The 15721-nt window shown below is 37.6% G+C and overlaps 1 protein-coding gene across 3 annotated transcripts in view; it reads left to right on the top strand.

Moving 5' to 3' along the window:
- Positions 1-15174, top strand: part of cnksr1 (connector enhancer of kinase suppressor of Ras 1) — a 28848-nt gene extending 13674 nt beyond the window's left edge. The window contains exons 7-21 of one of the 3 annotated variants that reach the window (XM_044166940.1): positions 3165-3224; positions 5148-5216; positions 5454-5579; positions 6846-6964; positions 8945-9078; positions 9877-10052; positions 10159-10192; positions 10679-10854; positions 11157-11230; positions 11791-11862; positions 12265-12335; positions 12882-12943; positions 13049-13139; positions 13511-13695; positions 14008-15174. In XM_044166940.1, coding sequence (XP_044022875.1) covers positions 3165-3224; positions 5148-5216; positions 5454-5579; positions 6846-6964; positions 8945-9078; positions 9877-10052; positions 10159-10192; positions 10679-10854; positions 11157-11230; positions 11791-11862; positions 12265-12335; positions 12882-12943; positions 13049-13139; positions 13511-13695; positions 14008-14448 — 1890 coding nt within the window. In that variant the 3' untranslated portion in view covers positions 14449-15174. Of the gene's footprint in view, positions 1-3164; positions 3225-5147; positions 5217-5453; positions 5580-6845; positions 6965-8941; positions 9079-9876; positions 10053-10158; positions 10193-10678; positions 10855-11156; positions 11231-11790; positions 11863-12264; positions 12336-12881; positions 12944-13048; positions 13140-13510; positions 13696-14007 lie in introns of all 3 variants that reach the window. The other 2 variants (XM_044166941.1, XM_044166938.1) reach the window with 2 other exon arrangements.
- Positions 15175-15721: the final 547 nt, after the last annotated feature.

Below are 15721 nucleotides of genomic sequence, written 5' to 3'. Positions count from 1 at the left end.
AACACTGAAATCAAACAGAATAAAAAATCTGCGGTTTTCAAAATGTGGTCTGGGGGCTTCCAATTGTTCTTGGGGGTCCCAACCAAAGGAAGGATTTATTTTGTTTCACTTAAATGCACTAGAAAGGATCCATTTGATAATGTGTAAGAATTATAGCAAGTTGTTGGGAACTGTTTTTATATACTTTTTTTGTCATTTTATAGTCATTTTACAAGAAAAAATGCCAAATATTCCCTAACCTCAGCTTCTCAACTGGGAGGATTTGTAGATTTTCTTTGTCTTATCTTATGTTAAAGTTAAGGTTTTTGAGCTTTGGACGTTACATTATCTTAGACTGTTTTCTGTCATTTTGTAAACAAAACTGATTTATTGAGAGAATAATAAGAAGATTAATCAATAATGAAAACCATATTTACTGTGGGCCACTTGCTGCTAACACAATAACATCCAATAAGAGTGATATGAAAATGTTTTAGACTGTACTGTAACTGTAACTGTAAACCAATGTCAAGATTTAATGTTTATTACATTTAGTGATTGTTCACTCCTTCAGCTCCGTTGAACCATTTTTAAGCTCTTTCTGAAGAGTTCTGCCTCTTCTTTACTTTACTGGTCACATCTGTATGGGTTTTTAGTTTTTTTTGCTTCACTTCAATTTCAATTCAATTTTATTTATATAGCGCCAATTCATAACAGAAGTTATCTCATTGCGCTTTTCCTATAGAGCAGGTCTAGACCGTACTCTTTATAATATTATTTACAGAAACCCAACAAATCCCGTCCATGAGCAAGCATTTGGCGACAGTGGCGAGAAAAAACTTGCTTTTAACAGCAGAAACCTTGGACAGAACCAGACTCAATGGTGGGCGGCCATCCGCCGCTGCCGTGTTAATTTTCATCTGTGTAGCATCTTACCATCTCATTATTACCATCATTTTAAACATTCTCTCACTGTTTTAGTGCTTCACCAGTTTCTTGACAATCAACTTTTATTCTGTGTCTTCTGTGTTTCCTCTGACTTTCTCTCTCTGTCATTTTCAGTATTCATTTTCTGCCTTCATCATTTACCTGGAGATTTCCATCATCATTTGGTTCTACCCATCACTTCTTTCATCCAACTCAAGGTTCTCCCTGGACTCAGTTCTATTCTTTTTATTCCCATCCAAACCCTCTCTCACGTCTAATTGCTCATAAACAACGTTCTGTTCCTGCCTCTTCTGTTCCTGCCTCTTCTGTTCTGCCTTAGCCTTCAGTCGGTACATTGAGTACAACAATTATAGCTCTTTTCTTTGCCTGTTATCTACATCATCTAGTGTCCTTTTCGTTTATTTCTAAAGAGAAATTTTGTAAAATTTTTCCCCTTTGTGTACGCAGCCCATTATGTAAAAATCTCTCATGTTGGAAGATTATAGCAGTCCCATTTCCTTGTGCTCGCTCACTCGCTCGATTGGCCTTCCTAATCATCTGCAGTGTGTTAAGAGAAAATATGCACATTTTCTAGCTCCACTTCATCACCTCTGATGCCGTAGACACACATACATTTTGGTTGTGTTTGTGTCCATGGATGCATAGTTGTGTTTGTCTATGGGCGGCTGCTGGTGTGTAAAGGGAGTGGGCATTAGCTAAACTGTTTGGGGGTAATTTCTCACAATGTTTCAGTGGAACAGGATCATTTTTACAAATGTGCTCAACAACTAGCAACAAAACCTGATTATCCTCGGCTGACAGAGAGAAATTTATTGGAGCGCATCACAGATAACAAAATCTGCCCTCTAAATAATTAAAAGCAATGGGAACTAAAGACAGAAAGAAAGGGAAGTGAGAGGCAGGAAGAAATATAATTCACATGCACCATTCACATTGCATACAATGTACAAAATGTGACGTACGCTTGCTCAATTCATAAAGTAAATGTGAATCAAAAAGTAAAAGCTAGCTTTTTCCTCTTTCATTTTCCTCAAATTTAAATGTATTCCAGTCACAGAGGAGAAGATGGAGATAAAGAGAAGATATGCAAAATAATTTTAAGTTTTGACACAATTCAGTTCAGTCTATATCACAAAGATGTCTGTAATGATTTGTACATGCAGTGTTGGGATGTTATGACTGTTATTGCAAAATAGCCGATATCTTTATGCATTGCTGGTAAATGTCTTAGTTTAAAGCACAGGAAGTGATGTTTTTTTACATGATAGCATAAAAGCCTTTTGTTTGTATTTAAGAGAAAAATAACTGGGTAGTTAGCATAGGCGATGAATAGCTTACTACATTATGTGGTTGTGAAGTTATTGCTGGGAATTGCATTGCCAAAACCCTGCAGATTATTGCTAAACATGTCATCAAAATCCATAAAAAATAATTATTACCATGGTAACACTTTACTTTAACTGCCTATTTAGAATTTATAAGCACTAAATAAATATTTACTAAATGGTTTATAATACACTATAATGTAGTTGTACACAGTTATAAGGATGGCTTCTCCTATGAAGACATATTTTATATTATTACAACTGTGTTTTACTACATTGTCATTTATTATCTGTTTGTACACCAGCCTATGGCTTATATCTGCTTATAATTACACTATAGTATGTTTTTAATCATTCATTAAATGTATATATACTGACGTTTTGAGGTTAACATTTGAATTTTATAGCAACAGCTATATATATATATATATATATATATATATATATATATATATATACACTATATATAATAATTATATATAGTATTTTGTATTTATGAGTGATGGGAGGAAATGGTGTCTTAGGCTCTGCTCTTTTCAGTTCAAAGTTTAAATTCATTCATGTTTCTGTTGTGACATGTGATATATTGATTATGTGGTCTGGGCTTTCTGGGGTGTGATTAGTTGGCTCTCTCCATGATCCATTATGACTTAAAATAATCAGTCAAGGCAGGCTGATGGGTAATTACAGGCTGAACCATCGACACATCTAGAGACAGACATCAGTATCTCCACAGACTCCAAGAGTGATGACAGTAACAATATAGAGCAATGTTTATGAGTCCATTATGGTGAATCATTTTGACTCACTGTGGTGCACAACTGACATTCTGTGCTGCTAAGTAGCTAGTATATGCAGGTTTATCAGTCTGATCATGTGTATAACATCTTTCTGTTTCTGTTTCTCTCTTAGGGGATTGAGATAACGTCCATCGGCTCCAGTAACCACTACGTGACTGGAACTGCTGCTGAGGTCAGACTCTTATTTACTTTCCTGCTTTCACTGTTGACTCACAAACCATACAGGGTTAACCATCCCTGCCATCTCAGTGCTCTTAACCAATCCTCTGAAGAGCAGCGTGACTCAAACCTCTGCTCCTCTCGAACTCCAGACCAAAAGGTTAACTTCAACTGCAGATTGTCTTTTGCAAGAGCCCCATGAAAAGAGCTGAGGCTTACATCCAAAAGAATCTAGTGCCGTACAGTGTTTCATTTCTTTACCAGTTCTGTCTTGTTAAAACATGCGCTGACGTGTCGGAGTGTAACAGGTGACGATCTGTTACATATTATAACACATATATAACACAGATATTACACTTGTCTCTCTGGGTGTCTCATCTAGAAGGAACTGGAAGTATATTTTCAGTTGTGATGAGCAAAAATAAAGAAGAAGAATAATCAGTTTTCCTTTTTCTGGCTCTTTTTCAACTATCGTCTATGTTTAATAAAGTGTCATTTTGTGGTTGTTTTCAGTGGCAGGAGAATCAGTATAAAATTATGTCTTTTTCTACTATGAATTCTGCACAGCTGAAGTATAAAATTTTAATTTGGATTCATTTATTTATTGTGAAAGCATGAGCTCTGGATGAGGCAGAAATCCCCTTGGAAGTACTTTTGTGTGACACATTATTTTTAGCTGTTGGCTTATCTTTCTTTGCTTCACTGCTTTGAAATTGAAACCAATCTGAGCCCTTGTGCTGTAAATACTTTGTATTTATAAATATATACTCCAGGCTGCTGACTGCATGTAAACAAAGAAACATCCTGCCTATCAGTACATGATGACATCATGGCTTACAATATGTATGTATGTGTAATAGTTACAATTGTCGTGTGCCATGTTTTATATTTATAATTAACCAGGTATTCGTCCATTTTATTTTTAATAAGATTACATCTTTATTTGTGCAATAGTACACTTTTCTTTCTGGTTTTCATCCATTTTTAGACTGGTTACTAATTTGATAGTCACACCTATAGTAGCTGATTATTAAACTGGATAGAACCACAGGGAAGTCTTGTACATAGGATTTATCACATTAAAAGTGGTGAAATGCCTTAGTAATGCTGATTTTGTTAACTTCAGTTTCAAGTGATTTGGCTTCTCTTAGAAAATCAAATTCCATGGAAGGAGCAGAGATGGATCATTTTCTGAGAAAGCCAAAGATCAGTTAGATCAAGGGACTTGTAAAATAAACTTGGGAGCAATGGAAGGAGTGTTTATCAGCCAGAATAAGGAGGGCTTGTAAAATGAGTGCGATGGTAGCACCCCTGTGGGACAGAAAGATGGAGATGTTATTTTTCCATGATGTCAACAACAAAACATGCTCAACTCCCCTGATACTGCAGTTACATCACTACGGCTGCCTGCTAATAAGAGACGTGACCACTGCCCACACAAACACACACACACACACACACACACACACACACACACAGTACAGGGTCTTAAATTATTTATAGCTTCAAAAGACACTTTAAAAGTTTGCAAATTATGATTAACTGCCAGATCATAGGAATAACTATTACAGTAATGGGTTATTTTTTATTTTTGTTTGGTAGTCACAAATCTTTTGATGAGGTATGACAAAAATGTATAAATGTATATGTCAAAATGATGCTCATATACTGTGTGTAACAGGAGTTGATAAACAAGCCCTCATACCTGAAAAAGAGACTCCTACTTCCACAAAACTTGTGATAATTTTATATAAGTACAGTACTAAAACCCTGAATCTCTACCTGCTGATTCATTGCGAGTCATTGCGAGTGGATAAGAGCATAATTTGTCCCTAAAAAGTAAAAAAGAATTTGCCAAAAGTTACTCTGAACAATATTCAGCTGGGTTTTATTTATTACAAGTTCTTACTTGTGTTATTTGTCTCTCCTTTTGCAGCCTTCAGCTGATGTCTTTGTAAAGATCTTGGCTGGTGATGAAGTGATTCAAGTCAACGACCAGATAGTGGTGAGTGTTACAGTATACAGTATGTTTACACAAGCCTGTGTGTATGTTGCACAGCTCCATTGTACTGTATACATGTGGTCCTCTCAGTCTTAGGCTTTATATCAGTATGAGCTGTGAATTGTCTTTGCTCCAAAGTAACTGAGACAATCCTCTGTGCATTTACTGTTCCTGCAAAGTGTTTCAGTGTCTGAAACAGTAACCCTCAAACTGGAATAATCATCTGTTTTGCTACGTCAGGTGGGCTGGAGCAGAGCTAACCTTGTGAAGAAGCTGCAGGAGAATCCCAGCGGAGTAACTCTGGTCCTGAAAAAGTTTCCTGGGTCAGTGCAAAGCAGAGACCCAGTCCAGCTCTCCTTCACACAGGTCAGGGATCATTAAAGTCTTCCTCCACTTATCTCATCACTCCATCAACTCTATCAACTTCTCAAAGTAGCAAATGAAAAGTTTGAATATACTGTACCTTTCTGATTTACAAAGAAAACCATGTTCAGTTGTACCACTACCCAGGAAATGTGGTATGGATATATATACATAATGATAGTCATTAATTTACCCTTGACCAACACTTTGGTCCATGATGAGGTGTCTTAAAAATTAAAGGCTAGATTTCCATGAAAGTTGTTGTAGATATTCCTGCTCGCAACAAAACACACATAAGAAATTTCAAAATCTCATGTGCAGATTGCCTCACTCCCAGGAAGCTGAATACTTTCCATTTTGTACACTCAGTAAGCTTTTGTCCTGCAAAAATCTTTATTTTGTACACAAAATATGTTAAAAGTCTGCTTAGTTTAGACTTTAATGACCACATAACCTTTCCTCTTTGACAGAACAAACCTCACTGTGTTCAGCCCCACTGCTCGCTAGGCTCTAAAAATCGCTGAATTTTCACTATGTGTTAGGTCCATCCAACACTTTTATAATCTTATAATCTTGATATTTAATGAACAGTACACATAATTCACACACAGTATCTTCACCACCAACCCCTTTTTGACAGACTACTGGGAAAACTCGTGCACATCATCACTGTTTACCAGTATACCAAATATCTCATGATGGTTTTTATTTGTACTTTTCCTCAGAAGCTTATGGGCTTGAAAGCTCAATTTGGTAACTATCTAATCGTTTGTGCCATTAGAAAAATACCCCAAGCCAACAGTTTCCATAAACACTTACAATCTCCCAGTAGTCACTATGCCGACTGTTGTTTGTCTTTGAACTACACACTGAATTATCTGAGACAAGCACACGCACTCATTGCATTTCACACCCCCCTGTGACCATTACCATGTTAATCTCAGATCTAGTTACTGCCATAGGGTGAGGAAGCACACATAAGGAGATGTGAATCAGCTGTGTGTATTAACTCCTTATCGTCCTCACTGGATGCCCTGCTTTTAGCCAGAGGTTCCCAGAGTGTGTGTATGTGTGTGTTTGTGTCTGTGTTGTTGTCTCATCTCCTAAGACACAGACAGCGCGGATGGAGACCTGAGGAGAAGGCTGCCATTACAATCCACATGACATCCGCCTCCTTACCCCTGCGCTAACCCCTAAATACACACACTCACACACACAGAGTTTAGTACGCACACTCACATGCTTGTATTTCTGCTGATTTCTCTTCAGAAGGAGGAAGAGGAGAAAGAAGAGAGGTCAGAGGAGGAAGAGGAGAAGGACGAGGAGGGGAACCCGAGATACTCCATATTTGAGAGGGTAGCAGCTTCTGTCAGGTCCCTGTCTTTTAGGTGAGAGCATAAATTAACTTTCTCTCTATTAATTAACTTTTCCTTTGAATAATTATGGGTGTATTAGGTCATTGTGGGCAATAGTGGATTTTAATATGATTTTTTTGTCAATGTGATTTTTTTCTGATTTATTAGGTATTTAATTCAGTGGATTAGCCAAAAACAGAAATTCCCACCTGGGTTATTTTATCCATAAACCATTTCTCAATTGATTTTTCCAGAAATTTTACTCTATGGGAAGATATAATGATTTTGATATAAAATTACATATACAGTGATAGAGGATTACTTTATATCCATATCGCCCATTCATAGACAACATACAATCATTTCAAAAGAAAATTTCCAGTTGTTTGTAAAGCCATTAGAAGAAACCCCAAGCCACAACAGCATTATTGCTTCACACATACAATTTTATTTATCTACTACTCAATTTCAGTTTAGGATAATTAGATCCAGGGGTGAATCTGTATTGTTTCCGTAGTTTAAGTCAAAGGAACCTGAACCTTAACCTTCCCTGTCTTTTAGGTAAGAGTATAAATTTGCTTTTATGCTAAATTAGCATTATTTTAAGTTAGCTTCAATTAGTTGTCTTTTAGGTGAGAGTATAAATCATTCTTGCTTATCCAAAGAAAGTCATTGCATAGAGCTGAATGATCCATACGACCAAAATACATTAATCTACCATACTTAAAAATATGAAATGTGTGTAAATGAAAAGTACCTTGAGAAATTTTTGACTGCTAGTAGCACTATGGAGCAATGTTTTGGTGAGTCGGTCCCCTTTTTGTTTATATTTTGCTCACATGTACACAGGTGACGATGATACACATTACTGCAAATGGTTTTCACTCTTTTCCACTGACCAACAGGTGGCGGTAATGTGCCAAGAAATGTAGCAAAATGCAGGGAAGAAGAAGACTGCAAGCTAACAAACATGGATGTAAACAAAATAGATTTCAAATTTCAAATGTTTTATGAGGATGGAAATGCATTCAGCATGTTTGATAGGCCTCAAGGATACATGTAAAACTTTTTGGTGAGAAACATTGAATGTAAACAGAAATGTATGTGTTTATAAGAAAACTCCACAGGGTACCTTTAATTGTAAAAACACCATACATGACCATAATATGTAAAATTAAAGCTTATAGACAATTCATTCCTTAGAATTCCCCATCTCAAACACATTTTGTCTTGAATATGAAAAGTAAGTGTAATTTTCTGTATAACCAATAAAAAGATTAGCTGATTTGTGGGAACTTGCACCTGTTCTCCTTTCAGTGAGTCTGTTTAGAAGTGCAATAAATCTACGTGTGGCAGGTTGGACATACGTTTGGTTCACTAAACTACCAAGGATTTACTCAATAGAACTGAACCTCCAACAAACCCTTTTGACCTTGTTAAGCTGCCAGGACCCGGTAGGCTGCGATGAGGTCACACTGCAAATGCCATAAATTCCTCTACTCACACCCACAACGCACAAATGACTGGAAATGATAGGATAGGAAGAAATGAGGAAGATGAATAGATGAGGGAGTTTTTGAGCGATGAAGAAAGACACAAACAAGGGAAGGAAAAAAGAAAAAATGGGAGAAGGGAGGAAAAAGAGTGATGGAAGAGACAGTGAGAGCTGATGGAGAGCAGCCGCACTCTGTAAGGCTGTAAATAATCCTGTCTCATCCTGATACACTATAACTCCAGTTTAAGGGGAAAACAAGTAGAAACTTCAGGCAACTGGCATATATTGTAGAGTCATACTCACCTTTTTAAAAGACAAAACAGGTCGTTTATACTGTTTCACTTGTTTCACTAGCAGTACATCTTTTTGTCAAAGACATTGTCACCACTTCTATGATGGCTTATCGGCTAATCTCAAATCTCAGATGTTATAGCTTCTCAGAAGCACCTGAATGCACCATCAATGAGTTGTTTTGATTGGTGTTGTGATCAGTTTCTTTGTGTTTTTCATTCCAGAAGAGCCATTCACGGGACAGAGGTACATGTGCAGCCTATGGGACAGGAGGAATCAGACTTGCCCACTGACAAGCAGCTGGAGGAGACTCTGACTCTCACTTCATATCAAAACCAACTGTCCCCATTGTCAGCCTCAGGTAAGAAAACACAATATGCTGAAACTGTATTTTGAGAGCATCTTGTTTCAGTTTTTCAAGCAGGATATTGGATGGAACATAAAGCAGAGAGGCTTTTGCAGAGACAGGTGGTCTTTGTTAAAGCAATATGAAAGAATAACTACCACTTAAGCCCTGCAAATATATTATTTGGAAAAAATGTCAAAAATGTCGATTAATGTGAAGAAGAAAATCCTTTATACACTATCTGCAGGTAATAATAAAAAATTTGAAATAGATCCATCGCCCTGACATCTTACTGTAAGCAGTGTCAGTGACTGTCTATTTTTACTGTCTTTCTATAACCCATGTAGTAAAATAATTATTTTAGCCTGATTCTCTTCTTTAATCTTTTCGCTCTTTCTTTTTAAAAGAACTGAATTTTGAGGATTGTTTTGGTGAAAATGTTGGTTTTCATTTTGCGGTGACATTAAAAGGATTGTGACCTCACATGCATGAGATGACAACAAATCACAAAATTCTCTCTTAATGGAAAACTAGTCAGAGTAATTGTTAGTGTAATGGATTTATTAGCACTTGTGCCATGCACACTGATGAGATTTGTTGTCTAGATACAGTGATGTTGATTGTATAAAAGAGTATTAAATGTTGATCATTGACTGCTGACACAAATTCAGTATGATTTATCATGGTGTGTTAAATAATAAAAGTTTTATTGTCATTTGGCTGTCAACACAAATGCTAGAATTTGCAGTTATAATTTCATCCAGGTGCACTGCAGGTTTATGCAGGATGATCACATTCATGTGTGTTTCTCAGGGGAGTTTGAGAGTTTGGAGAGCTCAAGGCTCTCCCCAAGACTGAGACAGGACCGGTCGCCGTCACCCAGAAGTCTTTCCCCCTTCAGATTTGGGTCATTCAGAAGTCCTTCACCTCAGAGAGTCAACCAGAAAACAGTTAGCTTAAGTTCCTGCCCTGAAATGGTGGGACACACGGTGAGAGAAAAAAGAAAGACATGCAAACATTTATTGCCAGACATTTAAAATATTTTGAACCCCACATTTTAATCACTAAATAAACTCTGTCGGTTTCTCTTTTCAGGGAAATAAGGAAAGAGAGAAGAGCTCTACAAAAGGTAAAGGTTTATGCTGTAATACTATGAATGTAAGCAAAAACTCCACTGCAAAGCTGTAGTCGAGACCATCTTTATCATGTCAAAGTCAATACCCACACCAGGTTGTATTGAATGGATGACAGGGTCCATAGGTGTTCAGGCCAATTCAAGACCAAGACAAAAGCATATTAAGCACTAGTTTAAGAGCAGAGTAAACATTTCCAATGTTTCTAGAAAATGTTTCCTAAAAGTTAACAGATCTATCTGTAGGACTTAACATGGAACTAATTACTAATGCACATGATTCTTTTGAAAAGGTTTAGATGGTCAGGGAAAAGTTAAGCCAGTGTCCAAAGGTGAAAAAGAAAAGCCCTCAGCATCAGGAAAATGGTTTTGTACCAAAGTAAAGACTCATACCCAAATCAAACACTACATCTCTGCTCCAGTGATTGTTGCTCTCTATAACAAACTGATTACTTTTCCTACTCTTCTTCTTCGTCCTCCCAGGAATGTCGACGGCTATGAGTCGGCGTCGTGTGTCCTGCCGTGAGCTGGGTCGACCCGACTTTGACGGCTGGCTGTGGAAGAAGAGAAAGGAGAGCAGTGTCTTCATCACCCAGAAGTGGCAGCGCTTCTGGTTCGTCCTCAAGGGGCCTTCCCTTTACTGGTACACCACCCAACAGGTGGGAATAAAACTATGGGAATGTTTAATCTCTACGGAACCAAATGACTGATGTAGTATCATTGAAACACCTAACCTCAAAGATGTTTCAATACTGCTGTTTTAGTAATTTACTGTATTATAACTTTACTTTAGTATGGGCTTTAATATAGTACTGTAAGACTTTTAGTATGTGGTAACATACATTTTGTATGAATAGAGTCAATAATATTTAAATATTCATTTTGCTCCTTTGACTGTGCTTCATTTTCTTGTCAGTATTACGTATAACATAATTGAACAGTGTATTTGTTTTTTCTGCAGGATGAGAAGGCAGAGGGTTTTGTCAATATCGCCAGCTACAACATAGAGAGCGCTGGAGAGCACAAGAGAAAATAGTAAGGATGAAGTCAATGATGGATCATATTAAGACTGTGTAGTCCCTCATTCGTCCAAGAGTGTTCTATCGTAGAAAAGGTTTCAGTCGTAGTCATCTGGACACTGTTTTCAGAAATAAGACGTTTCGAAACGTCTTGATTCTGAAAACAGTGTCCAGATGACTACGACTGAAACCTTTTCTACGATGGATCATATTAACAGGTTTTTTAACATTTGTCTACAAGTTTGTAGAGAGTATGAAAGTTACCATGAAAAGTATTTGAGGGAGAAAAAAACTGTACAGTGGACGATCTGTCTTGGCTTTATTTAACATACTGTAGTTACTTACGTGATGCAGGAAACTGTCCAAAATGAAACCTTTTTTCTCTACTTTCAAAATGTCAAACTGTTAAAGAAAAAGTGCATGTTGTATCTTATGAATTCATGGAATCTCTACTGACAAATAATTTCTTTTGCATCTGTGTATGTCTGCATGATTTATGTGTTTTAATTTCTCTGTGATGAGTTTCATATGGCCTGAGATCCACTTCACATTTGTGCCTCCCTCTCTCCCCACAAGCGTGTTTAAAATGTGCCACCAGCGATTTCAAAACTTCTTCTTTGCTGCTGACAATGTCAGTGACATGAGCAAGTAAGTCGGATCGATTACAGACTAAGGCCTTGTTCAGCCTGTCTATCTTCTCTTTCTTTCTCTTCTCCCAGAATCTAAACAGATGAGCTAAGGCAGTTATATTGCAAATTTAGCCTCCAGTGCTACATGTCTTACATAAATGACCAGTTCTAAAATACATATGTATAATGGTAGACTAGATAAAATATAATGTCTTCATTCATTATTTTTTTGCACGTTAGAAGTGTTAAATCATACTCTAACAGGTGATGGTCTGCACTGCCCCCTATAGTTGGCCTTTCAGGATCCTGTTTTTGTGCCGTTTGACATAATGATGACGTTTGTTGAAATTCAAAGCTGTGCCTAATCCTAAACTAAATTACTGAAACAGAAATTGTATTTGCTTGTCATGATTTTCTCCAGGTGGATTAACTGTCTGATTACAGCCATACAGAAGCATAAGAAGCTCCACAAAGGCCCAGATAGTGAAGAAGGTGGGGAAACATTCTCCTTATATTTGTAACTTATATTTGTACTCCTAATCACTAACATTATGCACTTAAATATGCATTTAGTGGCTTCACTCACCCAAAATGTCTTGAAATAACTTTGGTGCATTTATAATCTATATTAAAACTGACTTAAAGTACAAATTCCATTCTTTATTAAGGAAATAACCAATATTGCATGATGAGATGTCCTGGTGTACAAACAAAATAATGGGAAAGATTGTAGAGAAAATTAACCAAAGTCATCTATTTTTTAAACATTGCAGTCTTATTAATTCATGGTTATGATAGTTTCACTAGACAGAGTTAACTGGTAACATAGGATGAAGCATAATTGCTGTTGCTATGGTTACCTGCAGTTTATTATATGATTTTAATCAAGTCTTGCCAGCCAGTTAAATATCATCAGAAAAGTCGAATGTGCTACACATTTTTATCTGTGTACCAAAAGTTTATATATATGTACTCTACTATATTATATATATAATGTGCAATGGTAATATCATTAATTTAACAACCTGTGTTGAACAGAATGTTACAGTGAGACTGAATCTGAAAGTGAGAGATCACCTTCACCCCGTAGAAGAAACAAGGTCAGTACAGTTAGAGGTTTACACATGCATAAACACACAGCAAACACACACACACACCATTTGGGGTACCATTCCGATTATTATGTGTCTCATTATGTGCCTCAGAAAGTGCAGTCCAACACTCTGCCTCGCCCCAAGGGGAAGACGAACAAGGTGCCATTATCGAGTCCTGTGACAGGGGGCAGCAAAGGAACAGGTATGTACTGTATAACTCCGTCTCCACTATCTTCTTGCTTTCTTTGCTGCTTTCTTATTTTCTCTCTCAATGAATAATTTCTTTCTGAATAATTTGTGAAGACCGAGTCCCTCTGATAGATGTTTTAATAATTTGTGAAATTTGGAAAAGTCACCTTCATCATGACTTGTTGATTTCTTGGCTTTACCCTGTGGATATTTTGCCCAGTCAACAGTTGACAAATGGAGGGTTCATAACAGCTTCATGTGTGTGATGTTGTCAACCAAACCCCACTGCTCTGTTTTGTATTTAATTCCATCTCTTTCGTGTCTGTCCCTCCACCTTTAATTGCCCTTACTTTACTTGCCTGTCTGTGTCTTTGTCCCTGTGAGAAGGAGGACCGGTAGATGAGATGGGCATGATGTTAAACAACATAAAGGAAGGTGGAGTTTCTCTAATCGGCCACGATCAGCCATTTACGCATGACCACTTCAGGAAATCATTCATTCGTCGCAACAAGAACCCTATCATCAATGAGAAGGCGCACACGCTCCGGGCCCTGCAGAGCACTCTTAAGGTGAGCAGAAAAGACATCCAGCTCATGGCTCAGGTTCTCAGTTTACCCTTCCCTGTCCAAAACACAAGCCATATGATGACATACTGACACAGGTCAACTGCCTTCATGCTGCTAAATTTGTTGACTGATAATCAGTTAATCAGTTCTTGAGTTACAGAATCCTATATTTCTTTGCTTTTGACTGAACTTTGCAAGTTTAAACAACTGTCAACTGATTCAAGGATATAAGAATTACCCAGTATCAAATAACTGTTGTGTCAGTCAGTCAGAATCAGATAATTTCATATTTGACTCTTTGACTTTACTCTGCAGGCCAAAGAGACGGAGCTACTGCAGATCAACAAGATCTTAGAGGACTCTGATCTGACAGCTTCAAAGTTTCGTCAGTGGAAGGAGCGCAACGAGGAGCTAGTTCAAGAAATCGAAAGACTGGCCGCACTCAAGCCCTCCAAAGGAGGGGACGACGTGGCAGTGCAGGACACACCTACTGAGGGGGTTGCCTTGGAAACTGTCGCTAAGGAGACAGCCACCGCAGAGACAGAAGGTGCATACAAACTGAGCCTCAGCGACGGGGAGCAGTTAGTGGACGCAGAACCATCTGATGTTGTCCTGGAGATCCCACAGGGTTCTCCGAGCACAGAGACCAGTCCAGTGTTAGAATTCTCTCTGGGATCGCTGCAGGAGTCAATAAATAAACAGCTGAGTGAAATGGCGGAGAGCGGAGAAGCTGCTGAGAACTACTTCTACATTTAAGACCGTGCTGGAACAGTCACATCACTGCAAAGTTGTTTACTAGAATCAGACAAATGGAAGACATTTGTCATGCAGCAGTGTGAGAGTGGTGCATTTCACCATGTCCTCTGCTGACATTCGCCAGAAAGGATTAGTTAAATTGCCATTAAATCAGCACTTTAATCGAGTATGTCAGTGAAATGTATCATTGCAGACTTGACTTGCAAATTTAGACCTAGACTTGCTCACAACAAACAAATATAAAAAGATTACAACAGAGAAAAGAACAATTTACCAAGTGTCTATCTGAGCTCAGTATGTATTTGTGGGACTTTTCTTAGAATTCAATGCACTATAAGTCATGCATCTTGTAATGTGATATGTAAATACAGTCTTACTATAAATACTGTATGTATTTGTTTATTGACATTACCTTAATAAAGGTATACATTTTTAAATATTTTGCACATAATTTGCTTCAGAAACACTGTTGTAGCTCCTTGTTGGTCATGGTGACGGGGTTTCTTTTGTAGTTATTTTTTGAGCCTTCTTGCACCTGTGGAGAACACGAACCATACAGATGAGCTGTATGACAGCTGTGGGTTCAGTGCTCCTTATTGTCCATGAAGTCTGCCATGAATGCAGCAAGACAAGTGAAGACTCCTCAAGTGCTGAGATGTCAGAGGTGGCTCTGCTCCTTTTCACTGTAATATTTATCAGCTTAATAAAAAGGGAGCGTGATGATCACTGAAATGTGTTGTGAAGTTCCTGTTGTGGTTAAAGGTAAAGATCAGGGTGACTGAATGGGGAATGGCTGACAGACCTTAAATAGAGCAGATATTTTATCCACCCAGTTCTTTGCATTTTTTAAATTTGTGTGGTTGTCTATAAGTGTATGTGATTTAGTTTGAGACACAGACAGAAGATTATAAAATGCATGGCCATACACGTGTATGTCGACATCTTGTCTTTTATGCATGAATTTCAGTGCTTCAAGACCTTTCTTTGCCCTCTTTAAGCCACTGAATAGATATAATGTAGAAATTGTTTCTTTACAGTCTTCTTCTGTTTGACCTATCACCAGGTAAGGTTTGCTGCTTTCAAAACAGTCTGCCATACAGCAGTGACCTTTGAACTTGAGGTTAAAATTTGTTTCAGATTCAGTCATTTCAAAAATGTGTCCCAAAGACCGTTAGTTGAAAAATACCAATATACAATGCAGGGTTTGTGTGTTGCAAAAAGCACTAAGATTCAAAGATACTTGTTTTATTGAAGCACAAAGTTAACTGGCAAA

Source organism: Siniperca chuatsi, linkage group LG15 (genome assembly GCF_020085105.1).
Source record: "Siniperca chuatsi isolate FFG_IHB_CAS linkage group LG15, ASM2008510v1, whole genome shotgun sequence".
NCBI classification, from domain to species: domain Eukaryota; kingdom Metazoa; phylum Chordata; class Actinopteri; order Centrarchiformes; family Sinipercidae; genus Siniperca; species Siniperca chuatsi.
This window is presented reverse-complemented; position numbering and strand designations above follow the sequence as displayed.